Source organism: Eublepharis macularius, chromosome 3 (assembly GCF_028583425.1).
Source record: "Eublepharis macularius isolate TG4126 chromosome 3, MPM_Emac_v1.0, whole genome shotgun sequence".
NCBI lineage: Eukaryota > Metazoa > Chordata > Lepidosauria > Squamata > Eublepharidae > Eublepharis > Eublepharis macularius.
In genome coordinates, this window is record NC_072792.1 from 163954313 (window position 1) to 163981448 (window position 27136).

General features: G+C 38.7%; 1 protein-coding gene across 2 annotated transcripts; it reads right to left on the reverse strand.

Moving 5' to 3' along the window:
- Positions 1–115: 115 nt before the first annotated feature.
- On the reverse strand, positions 116–25874 carry CFAP300 (cilia and flagella associated protein 300). Of its 2 annotated transcripts, none has more exons than XM_054973150.1 (7): positions 25768–25874; positions 23568–23649; positions 23067–23139; positions 19264–19430; positions 17771–17943; positions 15564–15630; positions 116–660 (listed from the first exon to the last, which is right to left on the reverse strand). In XM_054973150.1, exons 1-7 carry the CDS (start codon positions 25872–25874, stop codon positions 529–531), a joined length of 801 nt encoding a protein of 266 aa, XP_054829125.1. In that variant the 3' UTR covers positions 116–528. The 2 variants fall into 2 exon arrangements, with proteins under 2 accessions (XP_054829125.1, XP_054829127.1); XM_054973152.1 differs by lacking the exon at positions 25768–25874 and adding an exon at positions 23895–24061.
- Between the last annotated feature and the right edge of the window lie 1262 nt (positions 25875–27136).

Genomic DNA, 27136 nt, shown 5'->3' on the forward strand with positions numbered 1-27136 from the left:
TGGAGTTTTCCAAAATGGAAAAGTGGAGGTTTTCTGGGGAGAACTGCACCCCTAGAATAAAGTTGTGATCCTAGCTACGCTGATCACAGCAAGAATGCCATTGCATGTCTGTCTTCTGAGTAAACATTTAAGACTGGATCGCAGTAATTCAAGATTTACTAATTTTATAAATACATTGTATTGTCATTGATGAAAAAAAACTTTCTTCCCACAATTGTGCCTGGAAAACTATTTCAGAATGCTGTATTTCTTTTTTTTTTAATGATACCTAGAAGTAATCTTGTATTTAAAACACTTGTATTTCACACAGTTTGAAGAAAAAGAAGATGAGGAGGACTTAGGTACAACTCGGCAGCAGCAAAACTCTCCTACAACTTTTGGTCTGAATACACAAATGGAAACATTAAAAATATAAACACTGAGCATATAAAAATCAACAATCTCATGGATTTCTGTGAAAAGAAAGAGATCCTGACAAACCTATATTCTAAAAGGCTCGTCCGCTTATTCAATAGCCACTGAAATCAGTCAATTGCAGAAGGAACTCGTACCAAAAGAGTGGTACAAAACATAGACATGTCGTTTCAAAGGGTTGACAATCAAATAAGCAAATGTTTGCTCATGGCTGCTAGACGAAGGATAACAAAGGCCACGGGCATCCTAGAAAAGAAAATATTGAGACTTATTAAAATGTCGTATTGGAAGATACTCATATTTATTCTTCGGTCTGATGTAGATTCTTTTATAAACAGTCTATATTAACTCTACGTTGGATGATGGCCAAACACAATTTGTTACTTATAAATGAAATTGGAAAACAAAGATGGGAACTGTTACTAAATTCATGAAAAGCTTAAAAACCTAGTGAGAAGCATAATAAAATATACACTGTGGTGCAGCAATACTCGTACATATATATGGGAGTGGCTGTGATTCAGTGGTAAAGCATGTGCTTTGTAGAAGGTCCCAGGTTCAATCCCTGCCGTTTCCAGCTCAAAGGACCAGGTCGTTTGGGATGTGAAAGACACCTGCTTGAGATCCAGGAAAGCTGCTGCCTGACTGAGTAGACAGTGCTTAGTTCTATGGCTCAACAGTCAGCATCACATATTCATGTGAACACTTGTAATAAGCCCAGTAAGGTCAAAGACCAGGCAAAGACTTTATTTTCTTTTGGTTTTGCCCGATTCCTGTTTAACCAGTCTGCGGCACCCTAGCTAATGGCTACTCGGCTGCAGTTTTTGCTCGGATTTTAATTACAAGTTTTATTTATTGTATTGGTTTTATACTGTATTGCAACTCATTTATTGTAAGCCACTGAGCATTTTGTTAAAAATTGAGACATATAAAATAACAGGAAATAATAACTGGAACTCCATGGAATAAATGGAACAGAAATGAATGCACTCCATCAGAGCAGGGGGGTCACTATGCTGTCAGTGAATACTCTAGAGCATGTAGTGCCACTGCATGAAGAAAAAAACATTACCAAATGCTGCAATGAATGAGGCTGCCCTGCTTACGTTAAGCTTCAGCTTCCAAGCATCGCAAGACTTTTGAATCAGCACATTGGACTTGCTATGGTAACCGATCTATAAGGCATCTTCGCTGTATGGTTTTATGCTGCAAATGCACCAGCTCCATATTTATTCAACAGCAGGTCCCACTGAAATTTCCACTCACATATTTTTAAAAACTAGTTTTTTAAAAATGCACTGGCTTCAATGCCAGTTATTCCCTAGTGTTGTGTGCACGTGATGGCAGCCATAGCTACGAAGCCTGCAAAAACTTACATGAATGAGCATCTGTATTATTGGAAACGGCACTTTCAGTTTCAAAATGAATTTTTGCAACTATGGAATTAAGTATATTTATACATATGCTACGTTTCTCCTGGGGACACAAGGAAGCTTACAACATTCTATCACACATACACCCCTTAGTATTTTTATCCTCACAACAAACAACTAGTGCTACAGGTTAGGCTGAGAGAGAGACTGTGACTGCCCAAGGTCACCCAGCAAGCTTCCATGGAACAGCAGGGATTGGAACCTGGTTTTCTCATAGGCCATTTCCACACATCTTGCCAGCCTCCAGAACGTTGCACAAAACACCTGGAAGATAGCATCTTCTCGCGTGAAATCGCGCCAGGAAGATGCTATCATCCGGGAGGTTTGCGCGACATTGCGTCTTCCTGGCGTGATTTCGCACAAGAAGATGCTATCTTTCAGGTGTTTTGCGTATTAACGTTCCAGAGGCCAGTAAGACGTGTGGAAATGGCCATAGTGTAGTCCAACACTAACTACTGCACCACGCTGGCTCTCAGTTCTCTCTAAAATACTGTTTTAGTCTTTGTAGGGCTTGGAAACTTCATAATCCAAACAATACCTGTATTTCTAAAAATTACTTTTATCTGTATTGCTCTATTATTGTGTATCACTTCAACTTGCATTTGGGCTTTGGGCCAATTGCATATAAAAGGTCCTAGCCATACTATTTAAACTTTGAAAGTATATCACATCCTTTATACTCTGGTAACCATCTAAATAGCAGTAAGTATCCAAAAGTAAACTGATACAATAGTTCTTAACCCTGGTTTGCATGCAATTGACTTTTTAAAATGTTAATTCACACCACTGTTGCCATCACAGCTCTATCAAAAAAGGATCATTAACATATTCTTGTTGACGCTATCTGTGGGTACGCATACAATGATCAGGAAGGCATAGCTCTATTTAGGCAATAATGTTCAATGGAACATCATAAACAGATAGCCCTTTTCTTATTATGGGGCTACTAAATAAGCTTCACACAAACATGGAGGTATAACCCTAATACTCTGCACCTGTTTTATTGTTACTAGTCTTGAGTGTTTACAATCCAAATACTGCCCAGTTTGAAACATTTTCTTCCCACATTTCACAATCAGCATGGTTACCTATTTCATTCAGTAAAGGGGGAGATTCAGTAATATAGAAGGGCATTGAAAACTTTCTGTCTTGGGAAACATTCAGGCTGCTCTTATCAGAAAGGAAAAAATATTTAATCACAGTATTGCTGGAGGAGTGCAAACTCTGCAGTGATAGAGGTTTTTTCAGTAGTAATGTCTGCAATAAAAACTAATGCCTGATCTACACATGTAAATGAATGAGGTAATAGAATTGGCTGTACCGCTTTAGACTGTTGTTGGGGGAGTCACATTTTTAATGTTTCCCTCCAAAAAATAAACATCTAGAGTGAAAGTTTCTAGGTTAGCTCTTTGCATGCTATGCTGGGTTCCCATTTACTGGAAATCGTTAAAGTAGGGGTATATGAGGAAATGTTAAGTTCTCACCTGCAATCCGTGATACACCTACCCTCTCTTAATCAACTCCCTTTCCCTCTCACATTGAGATTTACACTTGAAAGACTCCATGTAATTTACAAGTCTTGACTCCTCCCACTCCACACCTACCCCATAAAATTTCACATTATGATTTTCCATCACACATCTATCTAAGGAAGTAGGCTGTGATCCATGAAAGGTCATATTGAAATAAATGTCATTAGTTGCAAAGGTGCCACTGGATATTTTTATATTGTGTAGATCAGCCCTAAATTGCTAGCATGGTATTCTGTTCCTCAAATCAATTGACTCTACTGTATCTCATCTGTTTCTGATATGTTAATCAACCTCCTCAGTCTAAATGCTCCCTTTTTACTCCACCTTCTCTTCTGAACTATATACCACTATCTCATTAATTTACAAACTACAAATAGGTCAACGTTTCCCCAGATGAATTTGAAGTATTTTTTCTATGTCAACCTAGTTGCTTAAAACTGATTAAACAAGGAAATAAGTATGTCTGAGAAAGGCACCTTAGGCTGAAAAAAGGCTTTAAACTTTGCTGACCAGAGAATCATAGAGTTGGAAGAGGCCTTACAGACCATCTAGTCCAACCCCCTGCCCGATGCAGGAACAGCTTAAAGCATCCCCGACAAGTATTCGGCCAGCCATTCCTTAAAGACTGCCAATGAGGTGGAACCCACCACATCCCTAGGCAGTTGATTCCAGGGAGGTGAGACTAGTTTTATCTGATTCACTGCATTTAAATGCAGCTGCAGCAATCTATATTTTATTTGAAATGCTGGGATATTGAAATCCAGTTGGACTTGGCAGCAATAAGGACATCTCACCAGCCCCATGGCTAAAACATTTCAAAACCACACATGTTACAAGGCAATTGTTTGTCTGCTTAGTCACAGCTATTCTTGATAAAGATATTTACCTCTTTGAGGTTTCCATCTAAAGATAAAAAGCTTCAAGGACTTTATACACATCTGAGCCCTAAAATTCACAGATGTATTTTTGGCACATGTGACATAGGAGATCATCGTCATGGTCCATTGTCCATTATATAAGGAAATTTGAAAAGACTGTATCCATTATTGGTATACTGAGGAACTTTTAACAACTGAGTATTAAATGCTTACTAAAAAGTGGAGTGGATACAATTGCTACAGTAAGTTTTATCAGATACATTTATTTATATCCATGTATTCTGCCTTTTTTTTAAGTTCTGGGGTGGGTGAGAGAGAGAGAGAGAGAGAGAGAGTTTGTGTCAATGTGTGTTTAAAACAAACCTAATGGCTAAACCTATTTAGGGAACAAAAACAGAGTTTAAAAACATAGTGAGCAAATTAGGAAAACAGCAATCCAAGTTAACAAAATTTAAAGCTATACAGGGTATATACATAGGAAACCAGTATAATTTAGCTAAATACTGTGTTATGGCTTGATGCAGAGGTTGAAGGGTTAATTCCTGCACAGTCCTTACCCAAATTCCGGTTTGTATGTGCACAATTTTCTGAGTTGATAACTTTTTTGTGACTTTGGTCCTTAGGCACATTTATCTCTGCATAGGATCAGATTACGTCTTCCACAATACAAACAATTTACAGCTGAAGGGTGAAGACTTCCATAAGCCAAACTGTGAAGCCATGGGCAAAACTTAGATGTAACTAACATGGGTGACTTCAATCCTAAACAGAGTTATGCTCTTCTAAGTGCATTGAAGTCAATGGGCTGAGAAGGCTGTAACTCTGCTTAGGAAGGCACTATAAGGGCAGCATAAAGACCCCAAAGCTCTCTGCAGATGCTTCATAGATGACAGTCTTGATGATAATGATTAATAAATAACAATACAGACTGCTCCCAACATTTCCACATTCAGTGGTATATCCTGCAGACTGTTTACAACTATTTTGGTTTTAAAATTGTAGGAAACTCAAATGTCTGTATTTCCACAACTGAGCTGATCCAACACGTGTACTATCTTAACTTCCAGAAAGTCAGTTGGGTAATGGAATTTATTTTAGGTATCTGAGATGTAGTTCTCATCTGAACAGTTTAAAGATAATGGCCAAGTCTATTTACGTCCTTATCACAGTATTTAGACTCCATACACACTAGTTCAGAATAGTATCTGTTCCACTATCTGTAGCTGTAACATTTAACAGGTGTTAACTGTGAGACCCTCAGCTGATTTAATGACGCCAATGCCAGATCATTTTAGCTTCGGACTTTGGAGAAATGTCATTTAATCCAGTGATGATGGCAGAAGACACATGGGTAGCCTACTGCATGATTAACTGCTCTGATGAATGTTTGCAAGGCAAGTAGGTATTATGTACCAGTGTTTAGTATTGGTATAATTAGATCCACTTGCCCTACAGAGCTTACAACCTGATCCTAAGCAGGTTCACTCAGAAGACAGTTTACTAAAATTAAGTAGAACTTACTCCAGAATAAGCGTGTCTAGATTGTTGCCTTAGTGAAACTGCGTTTGTTTGCTATTGCCATGCCGAAAGCAAGTCTGCAGATAAGGTCCCAATGAGCGTTTAAGAGAAGCCTTTGATGGCATTTGATAGCACTTTAGAATCCTTTCTTTATTTTGAAATCTCACATCAGCAAACTATTTGAGCCTCAAGTTATTATGACTAGTGTTAAAACCACACCTATTGCTGAGTAAATGACATTCCTGATTTACCGCTGGGTGAAATCCAGGAACTTAAGTTATTTGTGGGTCAAGGCTGCCTTGTAGGCTGCCTGCTAGTAACTCTCTGGTCTTCTTGAAGCAGGGCAATACTGCCATTACGTGTAATGAACTGGGCGGTCAACCGAAAAGCCAATGAGTTTTCGCACTCTCCTTAGTGAGAATCTTGGAAGTGAGCTGCAAAGCAGTTTTTAAAAAATCTTAAGTAGGACATGCAGGAAAGTTTTTGGATAGCTCTTGACATTTGAAGTGAAAATTACTGGACTACGTGGACCAGGGACTTCTGTCTATCGGATAATATGGAGTGAAGGTACAGTAGCTCAGGGCTATAGAAGATCATAGATTCAACCACAGAAAGGATGGCATGGCAGGACTGATAGTCAAAGAAAGACACCTCAGAGATCTTGGAGAGCTGCTGCTAGTTAGTGCAAAGTACAGAAAGTGCAATCTGAGGAAGACAGATACCCTTCTAAGCCCATTGGCTTTAGTGGGCTAGGAAGGTTGTTCAGGATTGCATTGTGAAGGCAACTTCATATGATCCATGAGAGTTTTGTTAGTCTTGGCAACACAGTGAATTATCAAGTTAGTAAACCAATTACCACTTAATTCCTCACTTGCCCAAACCCAGTTCCTGTGCAGTGGAACCAAGGTTTAAATTTTTTTTCAGTGTTAGCAAATATGTATAAAGTCAGGCCTGTAGCCACAGCATGCCACAGCAATGTCCCCACATTAGCTTACTTTCACACAGCAATCAAAGCAGCTCACAGCACTGTCAGCAATAGTAATGTTGACAGTACATATGATTCTTGATGCAGTGCATGGCTGCCATTAGTTAAACTGGTTCACAGTGGGACTGGTGTTAGATTCTCAACTGCTACGGTGACCAGGACAGCTTTTTTTTCACCTGTATCTCCAACAACTGCTACTAAGACTAGAACTTTTGGGTTACCCAGACTGATTTGATGACTGCAGGCAAAAACATAAAAAACAAAGGAGCAACAGGACAAGAACGCAACACACAAGTCATGTAATCAGAGACAGTCTGCTCAAAATCTGGGATTCCGTGAGAATGAGGATTAGCTCCCCCCCTCACTGATATCACCAGTAATGTCACCAACAGATGGCTTCTGTGATAAACATACGAGGAAAGCTAAAGATTTTATAAATTATAAAGATATGATAGATTCTCAAGGAAAAATAAAAACGTGGCAATCAGTTAATGAAGAAGGTAAGAAGATACAATGGCTGGTATATCTGCAGGCAATTTCCAGATTAAAGGAAGCTATGAAAGATTATAGAGGCCGCTGAGAGATCTAACAGATTTTGAAAAGATAATCATGAGCTTAGTAGGTGGCCTTGGGTAGGCCACTCCTCTCAGCCCCAGTTGCCCAACTGTATTGTGGTGATAATAAATAACACTAACTTGTTCACCAGGCTGGGTGAGGCACTCATCTATCTAGAAGAGTAGTATATTAGCGTAGTTGTTTTGTTGCTGTTGTTGTTGTTGTTGTTGTTATTATGAAGACCATATGTTAGAGCAAATTTATAAAATTCTACTTCAATATGACACAGAAACAAAACAAATCAAAATGTATATGACAAAATGGATTCAGAATTTTGGAGAAGAAATAACATTCCATAAGTGGGAAGATTTATGGACGAAGGGTATAAAATTTTCTGCAAGTCTAGCACTAAGAGAAAACTGCTATAAGATGTTCTATTGGTGGTATATAACTCCAAAAGATATTGCAAAAATAGGTAAGAAATATACAGGGATGTGCTGGAAGTGTAAAGAAGTAGAAGGCACCTTTTACCACATGTGGTGGATGTGCAAAAAAACAAAAAAAATGGAAAGAAATACATGCAGAGATTCAAAACAGATTTTGCTATGAAACCAGAGACTATGTTGTTGGGAATATTGCCAGACAATGTTGACAGAATATTATATGAACTGTTTAGGTATATGCTAACAGCAGCAAGAGTAGTATTGGCAAGTAAATGGAAAGATGAAAAGCGCCCACCGAGGGGGAGGAGGAGGAGAGCCCGGGGGGCGGGGACAACCACTGATGCCATCCCTGGCAGAGCCAGGCGAAGAGCCCAGCAGCGGGAGCCACAGTAGGAGACGTGGCAGCGCCTGGCAGTGGCAAGCCGAGAGCGGCTGCATGGAGCAAGGCAGGGGCAAAGGTGAGTCTCGGGGCTTCTTCGCTACCTGCACAGGGCAGGTGAGCCAGCTACCTAGGCCAGCCCTTGTCGGGGTTAACGGGGCAGGCAGCCACTCCATCCCCACCCCAGTCTTTGGGAGCAAAGGAGCCTCTTGGAAGGCTCCCCCGCGGAGGCCAGTGGCAAGCCACGGCACTGCAGCTCATGGCCGGCTCTTGTTTGTCTGGCCAGCCAGTCCCAAAGCACTCCAGGGGGTAGCTGCGCCCTGCATCCTGCAGTCGCTTCTGGGAAGCAAGGTCATTTCTGGAAGTGATGTCACTTCCCAGAAGTGACATCATCATGTGTTTTCGCGTGCGCACATGTAATAATAGAGAGATCCGCCATCTCTTTTCCCAGAAAAAAGCCATGTTGTTAAAAGAGTAATTTTATGCAAAACTACTCTAGTCAAAGGCCACTGAAATCAAGGCACTTAGACTGGGAACTGGATGTCACAACAAACTCGAGCTGGACTGGAGACTTCTCTCTCCAATCTTTGTACACCATGTGAGAGAGGGGAGGAGGAGGAAGGGAGTGGTGATCACAATAACAAACCAGCCTTGTGCCTAGCAAGAACAAACTGTGGTTGGTTTGTGATGTCTGAGAAGCCTTGGCAACTATACCTTCAAGTATAGAAAACTTACAGTGTTCCCATTGTAGAAATAATAATTTAAAATGCAAAGGAGATAATGAGATGAAAAATAACCAACCTGCTAAAAAACTAGGGTACAAGAGGGGCGTGGCGTCGCAGCGGAGAGGAATGGACGCATGTTAAGAGCGCTCCGACCCCCCTGATCCCAAACCCTGCCAATAAACACCACAAGAAGGAAAAAGTAAAAGAAAATAATGCTTACGAACCCCATCAAGAAAAAGAAAAACAACACGAAAGCGGTGAAAAACTTACAAGCATTCTTCGCGACCCCGGGAGAGCCGAAGGGGAAGGAACGCGGCAAGACGGAGGAAACTAAAATGGCGGACCTCATTGTAAAAAACGGCGCGACTGAGGTAAATCAACCAGAAAAATATTTGGACCCCCAGCTAGCACAATTAAAGCAGGACATTATAGATCAAATGGCCAAACTCATTAATCCGATCACAACACAACTCACGGACATAAAACACGATTTACAAACAGTTAACCATAAAGCTGATAAAGCTATGGAAGTGAGTGTGAAAGCTCTACAGGACGTCACAGACATGCAAAAACTAATTACAGAACAACAAGACAGACTAATGAAACTCGAACTAAATGCCAGGCAAAATCAGGTTAAGATAAGGGGGATAGATGAACAGCATACGTATAACACAGATCTTACAAGCTTTATTGCCAACTGGCTTGCTAAGCAATTAAAGCTAGAGGAAGGAGTCTATCCCTATATCACAAAAGCCTATCGTGTGGGACCCTATCACCAAAATAAAAATAAGGACCGCCCGAGAGATATAATTATCGAGATACCAGATCAAAGAACAAGAAGAAAGATAATGGAAGAAGCCAGAACACGAGGATCATTCAAATGTGAAGGCAAATTGGTATATATTTTTGCTGATCTACCAAAGGAAGTACTTGCCAAAAGAAGAGAACTCAAGCCAATTTCTGAGACTCTGCAAAGAGCGAACAGAAGATATAAATGGCTGGATCAATGCAAACTTATGGTCTTTCATCAAGGCAAAAGGTATACAGCAACAGACATAGACACGGGACTGGAGTTACTAAACGCAGTCGGGCTGGAAACGCCGATGGAGACGAACAAGCAAAACCAAAAAAGAAAATCTTCTGAACTACTATCCCCTCAGAAAGGGAGCAAGATCCCCATCAGAGACACTTGAATTATCTCATCATTGTCTCTCAACGTATTGGTAAAATGATTGATAGTATAACAGCCTGTTTAAATAAGAAGTGGTGTAACTGTAGATAGAAGTACAAACTCAGAGGTTTTTGGGGGAGGGGGGGCTCTTAACATAGCTCATATAGATCTGTTTAGCTCTCATAAGTGGATAAGGAGGGAGGTTGATTTCCACAACCGGTGAGTGAAGTTAACTCATCAGTTTGAGAGGGCTAACCTTGAATAAATTTTAATAGGAATATAGTACATTGATAATATAATCAACGAAGTGATACGTTTAGTTCATTACGGTACAAGGTGGTAATAGGGAGGGAGTGAGGGTGGGGGTGAGGGTGGGAGGGAAGAAAAGGGGGAAAAAGGGAGGGTGTTGGAATAGTTAATTAGTTGCATATATCAGTCATATAGATTTATATAGTTAGCAATCTTTATAACAAAAAACAATATTTGTTAAAAAAAAATAAATAAATATATAAATATTACAAAAATTAATAAACAAAAATAACAATAAATAAAAAAAATAATAGCAATAATTTTAAAAAAAAAAGTAAAAGTAATAAAAATCTATATTCTATAGTTCATTGATATAGTTCATTAGTATAGAAGGGGAGAGAGGGGGTATAAGAAAGGGAGGGGGGTTAGGGTTGTTATAGGGAGGGGGAGGGAAAAAAAAAAAAAGAGACGAATACAAGCAGTTCAAAGTTTGCAACGAAGATAGGAAACCAAGAGAAGGAAAGGTCATAAAAGGGAGAAAGAACAACACTACGAGGTACTTACGCAGAGAGGAATTAAAACAGTACTAAGAGGCGAAGAGATACAAGTGGTTTTATTGGACTGTACTCTAAATAATTTGAAAGGTTTATGATACAAGGAGAATAAAGAAGAATTGTATTAATAATATATATACATCGATTTGAAGAGAGTGGTTTAAACAGAATATCTTTGAAACAGCATACTAGGGAAAATATTGTGATAATAGCAATACCTTTTTAAATAATTTCCCCTTTTTTTTTTCATTCATTTTGAGACGGATTAATCAAAAAAAAAACCGGTATTATAATGTATGCCTGCTTATAATTGGGAAAATTCAACTTGCAGTAGTAGTTTATACTTCAGACTATAAAATATAAGCCAAGTCGGAAAACATAGAGTGAGTCAACAACAATATAGAAAACAAGAGTAGAACTTGAGTAATTATTACAATCAAGGATAGAAATGTGTTCTAAAATCAAAACTTTATCTTTCAATGTTAGAGGTTTGGGAAATCCTGTTAAAAGAAGGAGAGTGATTTCGAATTTAGCTCATACTAAAGCACAAATTATTTTTCTGCAGGAGACCCACTTGCGGTATAATAATACTGATTCATTGAAAGCTAGGTGGCTACAAGCACAATACCATGCACCTGGTAATTCCAAATCAAGAGGAGTAGCCATCCTAATTGCAAAACATATACAATTTCAACAAACAAAAACTCTCAAAGACAAAAAAGGTAGATACATCTTTGTTAAAGGGAAAATAGGGGAACACAAACTTACACTAGCCTCGTTATATGCTCCTAATATACACCAATTAGACTTTATAGAGGAAGCATTGCAGAAATTAACTACATTTCAGGAAGGAGACTTAATAATCGGGTGTGACTTAAACTACATAGTAAATCATCAATTAGATAAATCGAACTTCAACAACCAAAATACAAAAAATATACACAAAACAACAAAATTAGCAGCTATTTTAAAGAAATATCATTTAATAGACACTTGGAGACACTATCATGAAGGAGAAAAAGATTTTACATATTTTTCACAAAGACATAACACATATACAAGAATAGATTACATATTAAGCTCCAATACTATTATAGACAAGGTAGAGGAAATAGAAATTGGAAATAATACAATCTCAGACCATGCATGGGTAACAATGACACTCAACCTAGATGACAAGACACAGAAAAGCAATCAATGGTGCCTACCAAAGCATTTATTATTTAATCAATACGCAACTAAGGAAATTGGGAAAATAATAGAAACAGCTATTGCAGAGAACCTATCTAATGAAATTGGGGCGCACATACTTTGGGACACAATAAAAACAGTGACCAGAGGTCACATAATAGCTCTTACAGCAAAAATCAATCGAGAAAAACTGAAACAAAAGCAAGAGTTAATAAATAATATTAAGGCTCTAGAAATCAAACACAAGTCAACAGGTAGTAGGAAAACATATAGTGAGCTCCTAACGCAAAGGAAAATCTTAGAGACCTTGGAAAGTCATACAATATATAAACAGCTGCTGGCTGCTAAGCAGACACACTGGTCCAACTCTCCCAAAACTCTTCGCATTTTAGCATACAAAGTAAAACAAAGAAGGTCACAAAATAATATCAACAGAATTTATAACAGCAAAAATGTCATACAATATAAATCAGAATCAATCCTCAAGGTCTTCAAAGACTATTACACACAACTATATTCTTCAAATAATCCTGACCCAAAGAAAATAGCCTATTTTCTAAAATCACTAAAAAGTCTCAAGAAATTAGAGGAAGTACACAGAACGCTTCTAGACAAACCCATCACTATACAAGAAACAATAAATGCAATAAAAAATGCTAAAAATAATAAAGCAACAGGACCGGATGGCTATCCGGCAGAATTTTATAAAAAATATACAAATTTATTAGCAATACACCTGACTAATTTGGCCAACTCAATTCTAGATGTAGGTAAAATGCCTCCTACCTGGGAGAGAGCTGACATTATTGTGATTCACAAACAGGGAAAAGACCCTTTGAAATCAGCATCCTACCGCCCCATATCGTTGCTCAACCACGATTATAAAATTTTCACTTCCATCATAGTGAATCGTTTAAACACATTCATATCTAACTACATACATACAGATCAATCAGGATTTATACCAAAAAGAGACATTACAGATAATATTTATAAATCACTAAACCTTATAGATCATTGTACTCACAACAGCATGGAAACTATTTTGTTATCATTAGATGTCGAAAAAGCTTTCGATTCGGTAGAACTACCATACCTCTTAAAAACACTGTCATACATGGAATTTGGAGAAAAATTTTTAAATATAATTAGAGCAATTTATCATCAACCAATAGCAAATATTAAAGTAAATGCTATGCACTCAGAAAACATATATATAAAAAGAGGCACAAGACAAGGATGTCCCCTATCTCCCCTATTATTTGCTCTTGCCCTTGAACCCTTCGCGGCTGCCATCAGAGAAAATGATCAAATAAAGGGAATAAAGGTTAATTCCGCAGAATTCAAAATTAGCTTGTTCGCAGACGACATGTTGTTATACATAACTGACCCATTAAATTCGCTGCCCTATCTCTCAACCCTACTTACAAATTTTGGAGCAATATCAGGATTAACAATTAACCAAACAAAATCTTATTACCTTGCCATTAATATCCATAGCAAAATGATCCAACAAATAAATAAATTATATAATTATCAGTGGTCTCCATCATACATAACTTATTTAGGTGTTAATATCTCTCCTAACCTAAATGAACTGGTAAAATTGAATCATCTTAAATTAACAAATCAAATTAAAACAGACATTACTAACTGGAACAAATTAAAACTCACGTGGTATGACAGATTTCATTTAATAAAGGCTTTTATATTACCAAAATTTCTCTATATGTTTAGAGCGATCCCTCTTACCATAAACAGATCGCTAATAGCACAATGGCAAATACTGATCAATAAATTCCTATGGCAAAACAAACATCCGAGAATTGCGTTTAATACTATGAGAAGGAAATCACTAAATGGAGGTTTCAACTATCCAGATTTATCACTATACCAATCAGCAGCAAGACTGGCCAACTTCTTGCAAATAACATCTAATTCAACTCTGCCGGATTGGATTAAAATTACGCAACCCTCTGTAAGGCATTATGACATCACAGACATAATTTGGAATAAACCAATTAATAGACCAAAAAATATTAAAACCGGTCTTGTGATATCGTCTATTTTAAAGACGTGGGACCAAAGTAAGAGCAAATTAGTCCCAAAACTATCCAGATTCTCATCATTTATAAATCAAGAATGGTTCTCACCGGGGTGGGACCGGTCCCTCATCCTAACACTGCGACAGGCAAAAGTAACCAGATTAATTGACATCACCACACAGTCAGGACTATTAGAGAAGGTAGATATAGAGAGAAAACTAAAAAGTAAACTACAATGGTTTAGCTATCTACAACTTTTGCACATGACGGAGAAAATAAAACTAAGGAACATCATGAAAGAACCTCTGACTGATTTTGAACAAATTTTAAATTCCTCCTCACAACAAAAAAAAGGGATGATAGCTCGTCTATACAAAATACTATTAAACGCAACGGAGAACAAGCAATTAAGTTGTCAAAATAGCTGGAGTAAGGACTGCTCGATTGAGAAATCCTCAGAGGCTTGGAATGAGGTATGGTCATCTGGCATATTTACCTCAAAAGTCATTGTAACAAAACTTCAAACATTCAAAGTGATACATAGATGGTATCTAACCCCCCAAAAGTTAGCATTGATATCTAATAAATCGTCCCCTAAATGTTGGAAAAATTGCGGTGAAAAGGGAACCTTTGCCCACTGTTGGTGGGAATGTAAAAAAATTAGACAATTTTGGGAGGAGATATTAATGAAAATTAAAGACATTACTAATTATGAACTTCCTTTTGACCCGAAAATGATTTTTCTAGACCTATGGGGAAATTTGCATATCCCTAAAATCAGAAAGGAACTCATTGCATCACTCTTTATTGCAGCTAAGAGTACTATTGCAACAGTCTGGAAATCAAAGAGACTACCAACAATTGAGACTTGGTTCTCCAAAGTTTGGAATCACTTTATTTTAGAAAAAATAAGCAACGATATACAAAATGCAGAGCGTTTCACAGAAAATACCGGTTTTATTGATAAATGGCTCCCTTTCTTGGAATATATAGAAGAACACAATTTGCAGCCCAACTCAAAAATTTTCCAAGTTATAACAAACAATGGTTACCTCTCGTTCTACTAAACTAACTGTATATTTGAGTCATCATAAAGAGATATTATTGTTAATTCTCAAGAACACAAGGTTAATAATGTATTGTAAACTAAACTTTTAATCTGACTTGAAATGATGTTTATGATTGTAAGTTATATGTTGCAACAAAATTCAATAAAAATTAATAAAAAAAAAAAAACTAGGGTACAAAAGTAACTTCAAATAAAATATTAAGTAATCAAGCCAAAGTTAAGCACTTCTGTTTTCAACAGTGATATGGGTACATGCTTATCTATTGTGTAAATAAATGCAATTTAAGATGTTTAACTTTAAAACATATTTGCTTATTGAAATTAGTCTCTCTCGATGGTTTTTTTCTTTTATGTTAAAACGATTCCAAACAATATTTTTAATTACATCCTTAGTTAATGCTTTTCTCCAGAGAGATACTTACATAGGCAGAGACTTTAAAAACAGTAGATATTATATTTATTTCCTTAGTTTCAGGATCCTTTTGAACACTGAAATGCATAAAACATAAAGCAGTCTTTAATACAGACACCTAAACTAGTCAAAATTTATATTTTATAGTTTGAGATGGGTATCCCACAGCTGAAAGAACAATCCATAAGCGTCTGAGTGAATTGGTAGCTTAAGAGATGACACAGTATAAAATCAAACAATATCAGAAAAAGGGGACATAAGAGTAACTAATAGAAATATGAAATTCAGCATTAGGAAAAAGAGGAAAGAGAGCATCTCAAGGAGTTACTAAAACAGTAAATACCTTAAAGGAGGAGGGGGAGTCAAGATCTAAATGAAGACAAACATTCATAATTATAATTAATTTGTTGCAAACTACTCTGTGGGGGAGTTTGGAAGAAAGCAGGAGGTAAACATGGAATAAATTTAAGCAAGGGTATTCAGTGCCTGCCAACATCTTTCCTGGAGCCCATCAAGTGTTTTTAGAAAGTAGGTGAGGCCAGGTGGAATATTTGTCCAGCAGGGCTTCTGATTGGTCACTGGATGTCTGATTGGCTGTGCCAATTCAAAATAATATTGCTTCAGCAGCAGCTGCCGTCACAATACAAGGATCTTCACTGCATGACTGAAAATAAGCTGCTGTGTGTATGCAAGAAAATATTTTTGAACAATGTTAAATTTTAAAAGGTATCCTGTTAAGCCAGGGGTGGGCAATTGTTTTGGCTCGGGGGCCACTTTGTGGGAGCGGAGGTTAGCGGAGGGCCGCACCTTTTAAAATGATTGCATTCATTAGTTAACTTTGCATTTCAGAAAAGGTATAAATTGTATCATAAAAATCAATAAATATAAATTAAATAAAATAGTGGTAGTTTTATTCAATTTATTTACTGTGCTAATTTCATATCATCTATAGCTGCAAGCACATTTAATTTTAGGAAATCTTGGTTCAAGGTGGATTTTTCTGACTGTCTTGGCGGGCCACAAAAAACTCTGTAGCGGGGCCGCATGTGGCCCGTGGGCCGCAATTTGCCCACCCCTGTGTTAAGCAGAGCTTCTGCTTGAAATGTTAAAGAGTTACTATTAGAGTTACTACTACACTCCCTGACATTTTGTGGTTGGCTCCACCCCCTGGTGGCAGCCATTTTACGGTTGCTCCCATTGCCCTGTGTCAAATTCCAAAGGCACACACAGACTCAAAATGTTTGGAGACCTCTGAATTAATTAGATGGGGACAGCAGGTATGGGGATTTCTCCATATAGTGAAAAACCCTTACCCTCAACCCCTCAAATTTCTCCGGGTTAGGGAAAGAAAGACAGTGTGGCCCACACAGAGAGGTGGCAAGCCACTGGCAGGTTGCTGGCCAAACTTACATGGCCTTGTCAGGCCCACTCTTTAGCTGCTCATCTACTTCTGGGGTTTTTTTGTGGGGGTCTGACCAGTGCAATACTAAACAGAATTGCATATTTCCAAGTCCATCAAAGTCTGCTTAGGATTGCACTGTCAAAGTCTGACAATGGTGACCCTTATATAATGGCTGGGAGGACAGTCTAAGTATCTATCTGGTACATTTCTATCCCACTTTTCTTCCAATGAGCTCTGGCCAACATGGTTCTCCCCTCCTCCATTTTATCTTCACAATGACATTGTGCGATAGATGGCAGGGGTGTGAGACAGACAAACAGACAAATAGACAGAAAACAACTGGCCTAGGGTGTTTCCTGGCTGAATAGGGATTGGAATCTCGGTCTCCCCAGATCTAGTCCGACACTCTAACCATTACATCACACTGGTCTTTCAAGCCAATATATATGACAGTAATACAATACTGCTTTTTCAGTCCAATCCTGCTTATTTCTGGTCAGATATAAGATTTCATAATGGAGCTCAAAGCTCCCAAGGCATCATACCAAGAGAGAAGACACTAATTATTTCATGGTTTCCTAAGTAATTATTTGAAAACCGCACAGCCAGTTGAATTGTAAGCAGTGAAATAAAATGTTTTATTGCAGACAAAGTGCATGATTGAAGTTCCAATTCAAATACCTTGTCCAGACTGAACTAGACACATGCAATCTCTAAACTACTTAAAGAAATGCACTTTTCTTTAAGAAATGCACTTTGGAAATCAGAAATTGCATTCATTTATGAAAATCAAATTCTTAACAGGACAAGTTTACCTTACTAGATCTTTATATAAAGCCTTTGTTGTTTCTAAGTATGGACCAAGATCATCTTCATATTGACAAAGAGTTCCTCCAAGGCAAAGATGCTTAAAAAGACAGAAGAGAAACTCCTCACGATCAGAAAGGCTGAATAAATCAAAGTGATCTGAATCTTCCAAAAGAAGTACCTTTTATGAGACATGGAAGAATATGAAACAGAAAATGTTTTAAATTGTTCAGTACTTATGTTGAATACAAAAAATTATTAATTCCCCATTGCCAATTTTTAAAATTAATAGATACAACACATTTGATAATCTGTATGTATTTATCTTTTATACAGCCACTTGATTCTGATAGATGTGAACCACCAGACATGTGTGAAGGCACGCTACCTGGAACCTCTGGGTGAATTAATATGATTAATTTGACATCAGTTTCCAAAGTAAAATCACAAGCACTATCAAGAAAACAACATTGGCTACAATCAGCATTTAAGGAAGTGATTGACAGAAGACGGCATGCCCAGACCACACAGCATTAGGGCTTAAATTTTCAGCGCAATCCTAAGAGTTACTCCAGCTAATTGATTTCAATTGGCTTAGACTAGAATATCTCTGCTTAGGATAGCATTATAAATCTACTTTCACTAGCATGAATGGCCATGCCATTTTATTTGTTCAAAAGCCCCAATTCTACTTTTCAGCTTCTTAAGGCTCTCAAGGCAACATACAACAATACAAACTGTGGCTTGGATCCTGTTTGGGTTATGGTGTTGCTTTCCTCCAGTGCAAGGAGCTTCCTCCTAAGGCAGGCAGCTCTTCTGTTCTGCTGAAGGAAAAGCACCAGAAAAAGGCTTCTTATAGCCAAGGAGCCTTACAGCCTCTTTAGTGGATCAGACTTGCAGGATCCAACCCCAAATATGAGGAAAGGGCTAGCAACACATCTCAGTCTCAGTCCATTAATGGTGGAGTATACCATCAACGCAAGAAGATTTCCAGCAGCAGAACACATGTAACATTTCACAAAAGTCTGAAGTGATCTAAAAAAAATGCATTTTTTTTCTGGCAGCCTTTGGGTTCAGCTTAAAAAAGGAAACTCAAATGTTACTGAATTTAGGCTGGATCCACCCAGCTTTTCCACCAGTGAAAAAGGAAGAGAGGTCCCTTTTAACCATTCAAAAAGGCTATTCTAGGGGATCATATAACTTGCATGGACAAAAGCCATATTGGACAAGGTCTGTAGTATAGAGACCTGAGCAAATCTGAGCACACAAGCCAACTGGATTCAACCCCTATATAATCCCATTAAAGAGCAACTTCTTCTTGGTCAACTTACAGATTTTCTGTGTTTTGATTTATGTCCCCTTTTCCAAAGCTGGAATTCCCTTATTTTATTTAAAGAAACACTAGTGGGAAATATAGATAGATAATATAAATCACTGGGCAGTTCTAACCACTGTATGGACATTGGCAAAAGATTAAAACTATGTTTCACCCTGTACTTACCTTTCTTAGCTCATCAGCAATTAGAGTATCATCACAGTATTCATCAAAACACTTGACAATATATCCATTTTCTCGAACAACGCCTTCACAATATAATCGATCAAAAAATGACATGGAAACTTTGGTACACAGAATATTCTTCACTTCAACTTTTTTCACACTGGTATCTGAAAGGGAATTGAAGAAATATGGGGAATAAATCTGACATGAGGCCACAAGGCTATATTTTCACAGATGTATAGCAGGGGCGAATACAGAAGATAACATTTATATTTGCAAATTTTAAAGAATTTTTTAAAGTCTTCACAAATATGAATACTTCTAGAGCCAGCATGATGCAGTGACTAGAGCACAGAGAATCTCTCTACACAAGGCACCTCAGTGTTTGTCACATGTACGGAGACACAATCTTAGCTGGGAAGCATAGTTTAAAAAGGCAGAGCGAGTGGAGATCGCTCCTCAGAGGGTTTGTTAATTTCATCTTCACCTCCCTAAGGCTCCGTCAATTTCACTTCTCCAGTCTAAAACTCTGTGGGATTGCAACCAGAGGGCAGCGAGGAATAGAAATGGGCTGGGGCTGCCTTCCAGAGACGGGCTTGGATCTGAAGAGGTTATAATGGGCGAAGTTTCCCTTCTGGCATTTCACAGCCCCTTCATACAGCTCCACTGTATAGCAAAGCCTTTGCCCTGCCACTGGCTCTGTTTTTTAAAAATTACCCTTCCCAGCTAACATTGCATCTCTCGACATGTTCTTCATGTGTCAGATGTCTTGTTGTAGAGAGACTCTGATTTCAGATATTGAAAACTCAAGTTCAAATTCCAGCTGATTCCCAAGCAGAATTAAACTTTATGAAGAATACAAGGGCTGCAATTGAAAACAGTAGCCCCAGGTCAACTTTCCCCCACCTCAAGGGAAACTAGGCATTACAGTCTAGTTCAACAGCCCTGGACCCCTAAATCCCTGAATCTCAAACGAAGGTATCTTAAGGACTGCTTGTTCTCAAATGAATTCAGCTTAAGGTCTGCATCAGAGGCCTTCACAGGCATGCCCCTGCCTTCTGAGGTTAGGAAGGAGTGAGGGCCTCTTCTGTGGTGGCAAATTTATGGAACAGCCTTCCTAGTCCAATTAGCCTGGCACCTACTTTATCATCTTATAGCCAACAGAAGAAGCCTGTCGTGGATACCTGTATAACTAATGTATTTTATAAATTATTGTTGTTTTATTCCTAGATCTAATTTATTACTTTAAGTCAATTGTTTTGTATGTATGCAACTTCTGCCAATTTCCCCCTCCCACTGCAGACTCCCACTTTGTGCTTTGCTGCCCAGAAACAGAACCGGGGCTAAGCATGGACGCAGCAGGAGGAAGGAGGCAGGGAAGTCCTGCTCTACAAACTTCACTTTGCTCAGGGTGATTTGAACCGAAGTCAGTGTGCTTTGCCCTGCCCCTACCAGTGGCAGCCAATTATGTGAGGCAAACTTTTAAAAATGCAAAATCAAAAAGAGTCCAGTAGCACCTTTAAGACTAACCAATTTTATTTTAGCATAAGCTTTCGAGAATCAAGTTCTCTTCGTCAGATGCCTGATACAGAGACTGGACAAACACAGAAGAGCAGAGGGCAAACTCTGCAGAATGTGTGAAGACACAGGGTAAGCGGAACCAGAAGTTACTGGGTAGAGGACACATAACACAATGGCATTCCTGCGCCCTTCTTAGTCCACTCATTCAGTAAACCTTGGATAAACCAGTATCATTCTTCCTAATCTATCACGTAGGTTAAACACTGCTTTGAGGAAGGCTAGGGTACAATGGGGGCAGAGGGGAAGTAGAAAATGGTGGATTGGATCTTGCCTCGAATGTCCACAAGAATTGGCAGGGGGACACTTTTTTGCCAGAAGTTTTCTTCCTGGATGTCAGAGCACGCTCAAGAAAAGAAACGGGAGCACAGTGGAGGTCCTCGCTGGACAGGGAAACCAGCACAAATCACTTTCCCCTCTTTCATGAACAGAACTGTTATTGCATAGCAGCAAATGCATGACTGGATACTTGCCACTGACTTTTAAAAATATTATAAGGTATTCTGAGGACCGCATGGTCACACAGTGAAATATAACCCGTAATGAATAAACTGGAAATACATTCTTTTGCTCATATTCCCATTATCCATCGTTGTTTGATGACCAGCCTGAAAAGAATACTTTTTCAGTGATACCTATCTAAAAAGATTAAAAAGGGAACTATAAAGATGCCAAACAAAGAGAAAGGACTTCATAGGCACAAAAAATGACAAAAGATTGCACATGAACAATTGCAAACACCTTTGAAGACAGAATGGGTGTAAAAGAGGGTGAAAAAGCTGGTTGTGGGTGCACTGGGGAAGGTTGACAATTTTTTTAATGGCTTCTCTTCCTCTGCCTGTAACAGCAGCTTGCTCTGCACACATATGCAGATTAAAATCCTTAAAGCCAGACTGTGAAAAGCTTCACCTACTGATCAGCTTCTGCTGATCAGGCTGTTGTTAAAATCAGAAGTGACACTTGCCAAGAGCAAGCCAGCCTTTTTATTTTATCTAATCAGTATCCCCAGCAATGGGGCTAGGACTCTGCTGGAGACCATCTCTGGAAGCCCTTCAGACCAGCCTTGTACAGACACCAAAGATAAGAAGAGCCCTGTAAGATCAGCGCTAGAGTTCATCTGCCCCCATTTCTCTGAGCGATCAACCAGATGCCTCTAGGAAGCCCACAAGCAGGATATGAACGCAGCAGTCTTGTGCTGTGCGTTGTGTGTCTCTCTCTCACACACACACACACACGCATAAGAAAATGACACTTGATATTTCCTATGGTAGATTTCATTTAATCATTTTAGCCAATATCTAGCAATAGCCTATCCAGTACTAGTCTTGTATTTTTAAGTAAGCAAACATGGTGGTCATCATCATTACTACATCTTGTGGTAGTAAATTCCATACATTAATCACCCATTTTATGAAAAAGTTACTTCAGTTTTTCTACACTGAATCTACTGGCCATCATCTTCACTGTGACTTCAAGTTCTTGTATTATGGGGAAAGGAGAAAATGTTCTATCCATTCACCATATGTAATTTATATACCTATACTATGTATGCCCCCTCCTATTTTTCCCAACATGGTTTAAGGTTAGATATGAAAGCGGTTAACACAATTATACATATCTTGCATTCAGGTGTTACAGGAACTGCCTTCCAAGGGAACCAGCTAGGATATACTTCAGAAACTCTCAAAATAACTAACAAACGGCCTATAGGTAAACAGCAGACAGTCCATAACCTTTAGCTAGTGGATATTCCTAAGCATCTTATTAGGTTTAAACAATGCAGGAAGTAACAGGACAGACAATTCATCACAATTAGAAAAGCAAAGCATGAAGAAAAATCACCCAAACATAATTGTTTAGAAGCTTTGGGTGGAGTGAAATGCTGCATTAGTGCTACAACCAGATATGATTCATACCACAGCTTTTTTAAACAGAAGAAAACACACACACCAGATTCTTATATAGTACCAAAATCTACAGCGCAAATAATTAAAATAAACCTGAGGGTCAAACACAGATAATGCAGCCTGAACAACTGAGTACCCAAATACGTTAATACCTCTTATCTGTCCGTTGAGAGTAATGTTTTCTATTTTGCAATTATTGTGTCATTGAAAAGATGTGAACGTGAATCACACTGCTATTACAAACTAGGAGTGGTTACGGAAGAGAGAAAACGATTGCATTGAAAGGAGAGAAGCTTCTCCCAAATATTTGCTACTTACTTAATGTAGTCCATTGTCCAGAGGACGAAAGCATTTTCAAATTGGTGTTAACATCTGGGTCATTAAAAAAGCCCTAGAAGTACAAAGCAAATGACAATTCATTGGTTAAACAGACTCTGTTACTAAATGAAATTAAGAGATGCATCAAGGTAGGTGTCTCCAGTTTGACTTCTGAGCCCTTGCCGCCTCCAAAAGTCTTCAATTCAGAACAGCTTTCCATGTTAAGATTCTCATTCATGGAGCCTCTCTTGCAAGTAGTTCTAATGACTAAGCTGTAACATGAGGAAGATTTATTCCCATGTCTATTCATAAATCAGAAGGCTCTGCACAGCTGCTCCTCAGCAAAATCAGGCGGGATGTGCTAGTCCAGGGGAATATAAATCTTTCCATGTTATAATTTTCCCCCATGGGAAAGACTAGCAGAAGCACTCCTGTAAATATATGATTCTTGTCCACAGCATTCTTTACATAAAAGTAATGTAATAATATTTGTATAACTACCATAAGAAAATCTTCCTGTTGATAGCCTTTGAAATTCTGATCAAAGCTGAATGCCTGTGCTATGATTCTGCCATCCATGGACCTGTAGAGTACAGAAAGAATGCAGTGACAGGCTTCGTCTACATATGCCACTGAACGATGTGATGGAATTCACTTTACCACTTTCAGACTACAGTGGGAGAATCCATCATTTTCAGTGCACCCCTTTATAAACATATGTGCAAAATAAAAATTAACAGAGAGCAGAAAAATGGGACAAAATCTTTCTTCCTAGTAGACTTTTTGTTTAAAAGAAAAGAAAAGAAAGAATATTAAATAATGGCATACCTCATTGCAGGCTCAAGTCATATTGTCCATTCTGCTTGGAAGCTAATCAAACTAGAGTTGCCAACAACCTGGAGAAACACTGTCCAGCTCTTACCAGAGCCTTAATGGGAAATTATTTACAAGATGGGTGTTGTTTACCTCCATAAGGTAACCAAGAGGTTGGGAAAACAAAGCCAAAATAAGCAAAAAGTAAAATAATAACTAAAATTAAAAACACCACAATTCTAATGAAATAGAGAAGAACAAAATTTTAAAAATCAAAGCTACATATACATGACATTTCAATACAGCATCTTTCCCTGATGTTGATAAGGTCAACAGAAAACTGGCAAACAGTAGGATATCTGATAACAGACTAGAACAAACTATATCATCAACCAATCATATGTGTTTCAGCCCAAATAGCCTTCTTCAGTGGTCATTGATAAATTGCAACATTGATAAAATGTTGTATCATACTTATGATGGAACAGACCTAACTGGGCACAGAGAAAATCAAAAGATTTATTATGAGCAATCATAGATTCATTAAAATAAAATCCAATTTTTCATATATAGCAAATCTCCAAAATAAAACCTAATCTTACATATGTAACAAATCTCCTTTCCAACAGGTACATTTATGTTGTGCAAAGGGGGGGAGGGTATTGTTATTTTTAATATCTCATGTTCCTTTTCAGGGTCTGATCAAGACAAGCCAATTCTACATATTATGTCCAATACATAATGTACACATTATGTCCAATACATCCAATCACTTAAATTAATTTTAGATATAAGACGTGGCTATGAGATGTATTACAGTTCAAAAGAAAACAACATTGGTGACCCCCTTCTTTTATAGAACTCCACTTCAAGATTGGCCCACCAAAGCCACAACCTGCAGGTTCTTAACAAAACAATGCAAGGCCCTGGGTGGACAGACAGTTGAATCAGAGAGATACAGAAGATGAAGTTCAAAACCCACCTCTGCAAGGTGTGCCACTCACACACTTAGCTGTTAAGTTTCTCCAGTCCATCAGTAGCCATTTGTACCCCTTACCCTCCTCTAAGGTCAAGACACCCTCTGGAATGGCACCTAATGAGGCACAAGGAGCTGCCATTGGTAGGAAATGTCACCTCTCCACTGTGATTGAGAAGAAGCACTGGCTGAAATCTTAAGAACATTTACCTGGAAGTAAGCCCCATAGAATACAGTGAGACTTACTTCTGAGTAAGCAAGTACTTTCCTCATAAGAAATCCTTTCTTCTTAAGAAGGGTACTCCAAACCCTCTAATCATCTTGGATGACCTCCTTTGTACTTTTTCCAGCTCTGTAATATCTTTTGAGATACAGTGACCAGAATTGCACTCAGTATTCCAAATGAGGCCACATCATAGCTTTATACAAGGCTGTTGCAATATTGGCCATTTTGCTCTCCACCTCTTTGCTAATAATTCCTAGCATGGAGTTTGCCTTCTTCACGTCTGCTGCATACTGTGCTGTCATTTTCATTGAACTTTCCTCTACTACAACCCTAAAATCTGTTTCGAACACTAATAGCAGCTGCTCTCTGCTCCGTCCCCCTGACTCTTCAAGAAATGCATGTATTCGTGACATAATAAACATGCAGCAAAGATTATGGAAGAACCGTTTCTAAATGTTTTGCAAAAGTGCTTTTTTACATTATAAATTAGCTGCTAAAGGCTTTCCCGATTTGGGGGTTGGGGGGAGTTGGCAGAAATTTTGACCTTGTATCTCACCCAACCCACTCCCCCAGTGCCTTCCCGTATTTTGCAGCCTCTCCCCACCCCACCCTCACAGGGAACCCTCCACTTGAGCCCACATTTTCGTCCCCCCCGGGGAGCTGTTCCAGCCGGCTCTCCTTCGCACCATTTGACCAGGCGATCCCGGGTGTCCCTGCTTTCCAGAGACGGGAAGTTTTTTTGAGGAAGGTGGTGAAAAGCGTATCGTGATCCTTCGTCCCCTCGGGCAGACATCGTTGCTACTGCAGGACCAAACGCTCTGCTGGTTACCATGGAAACGAGCTGGTTTACAGCCATGCCTGCATGGTGTCCCGCGTTTCCTGTCCCCCGAAAAGCCAGAACTGTTGACAATGGTTCCATTTCTATTCCCTTAAAGTAAAGGTTGAACTCTCCTCCAACTGGAGATATAACGTTTCCCATCAAATTTGAGGGGGACGGAGCGTAACAGGAAATGGAGAATGGGCATTGAGCTATTATTGTCTTCGTCACCATCTCTTTTTTCCCCACAATACAGCAAGAGTTTGTGCTGAATTTTTGCTCCCTCACCAACTCGGATTTTATCCAAGAATCTAAGATAAGGCGATACCCCCTGCCCTGACTCCTAGAGTCTTGGATTATTGTTACTTCTATTTTCCACAGCTCACCAGATGTTTGGGCTGAATTTTTGGTCCCTAACCGACTCGGATTTTATCTATGAAGTCAGTGAGGTGTTGCCTAAGTGGTGATTAGATGTGCTAGTGCTTCGCAACTTTCTGCATACAACATAAACTCCTCCAGATTTTAAGTCAGGTCCTGTTGAAAATCAGTCACCAAGGGTGTGTGCGTCCTTAACACCCTCCACTTAAACAACTGAGCTGGTCTCGGTTGTTCAGAACCAGTTCAGCATCATGAGTTGGAATGAGGCAATGAGCCTTCGGTTTTTTTCCCCATTTGGATGTACTATGTTTAACGCAGCTTTATTTAGCTGACACATATTTGAGTCAGCATTTTTTCTGTACGTGCATATATACACTCCTCCACTGCACCCCTCCCAGTTGTAAAGGAATGGAAACACTATTTTTGCGGGATAGATTTGATCAATAAGCTCCTAAGTCATGACCCATGCAAATGAAGTAAGCAAAGTAGCAACATAAATAAGAACTTTTACTCAGCTGTCTTATGAAGTTATATTTCAGAGTGGATGGAGTAACTGTCCTAATATCATCCTTACTTAGAAAAGAACTAAGCTCCATTCTTCTGCAAAAGAGATGAGATTGGGCTACATAAATCTCAGCAGAAACACTAAACTGATCAGAGCTGGATTTTAGCTTTTCTGGCCTGATCTCATTAAGACCTTCTTCAATGGCTCTATCATAGATTGGTTATCCACCATGGGATCCATCCGTCATGTATCAACAGAGGATACAGACAACATCAGAGTGCTGTGAGAACATGGCTGTCTTTGAAAACATGTCTAATAGCAATGGTTGGCCCTACTGTATGGATCAAAAAAATCT

Excerpts from the sequence above, each read along its gene's own strand:
- CFAP300 (XM_054973150.1), bottom strand. The coding sequence starts at position 25,874 with ATGTCTGCCCGAGGGGACGAAGGATCACGATACGCTTTTCACCACCTT. Across the intron at positions 17,944-19,263 it reads TTGCTGATGAGCTAAGAAAG|GTACTTCTTTTGGAAGATTC; the intron begins GTAAGTACAGGG and ends GTCTCATAAAAG. Across the intron at positions 15,631-17,770 it reads TTATATAAAGATCTAGTAAG|TGTTCAAAAGGATCCTGAAA; the intron begins GTAAACTTGTCC and ends TATGCATTTCAG.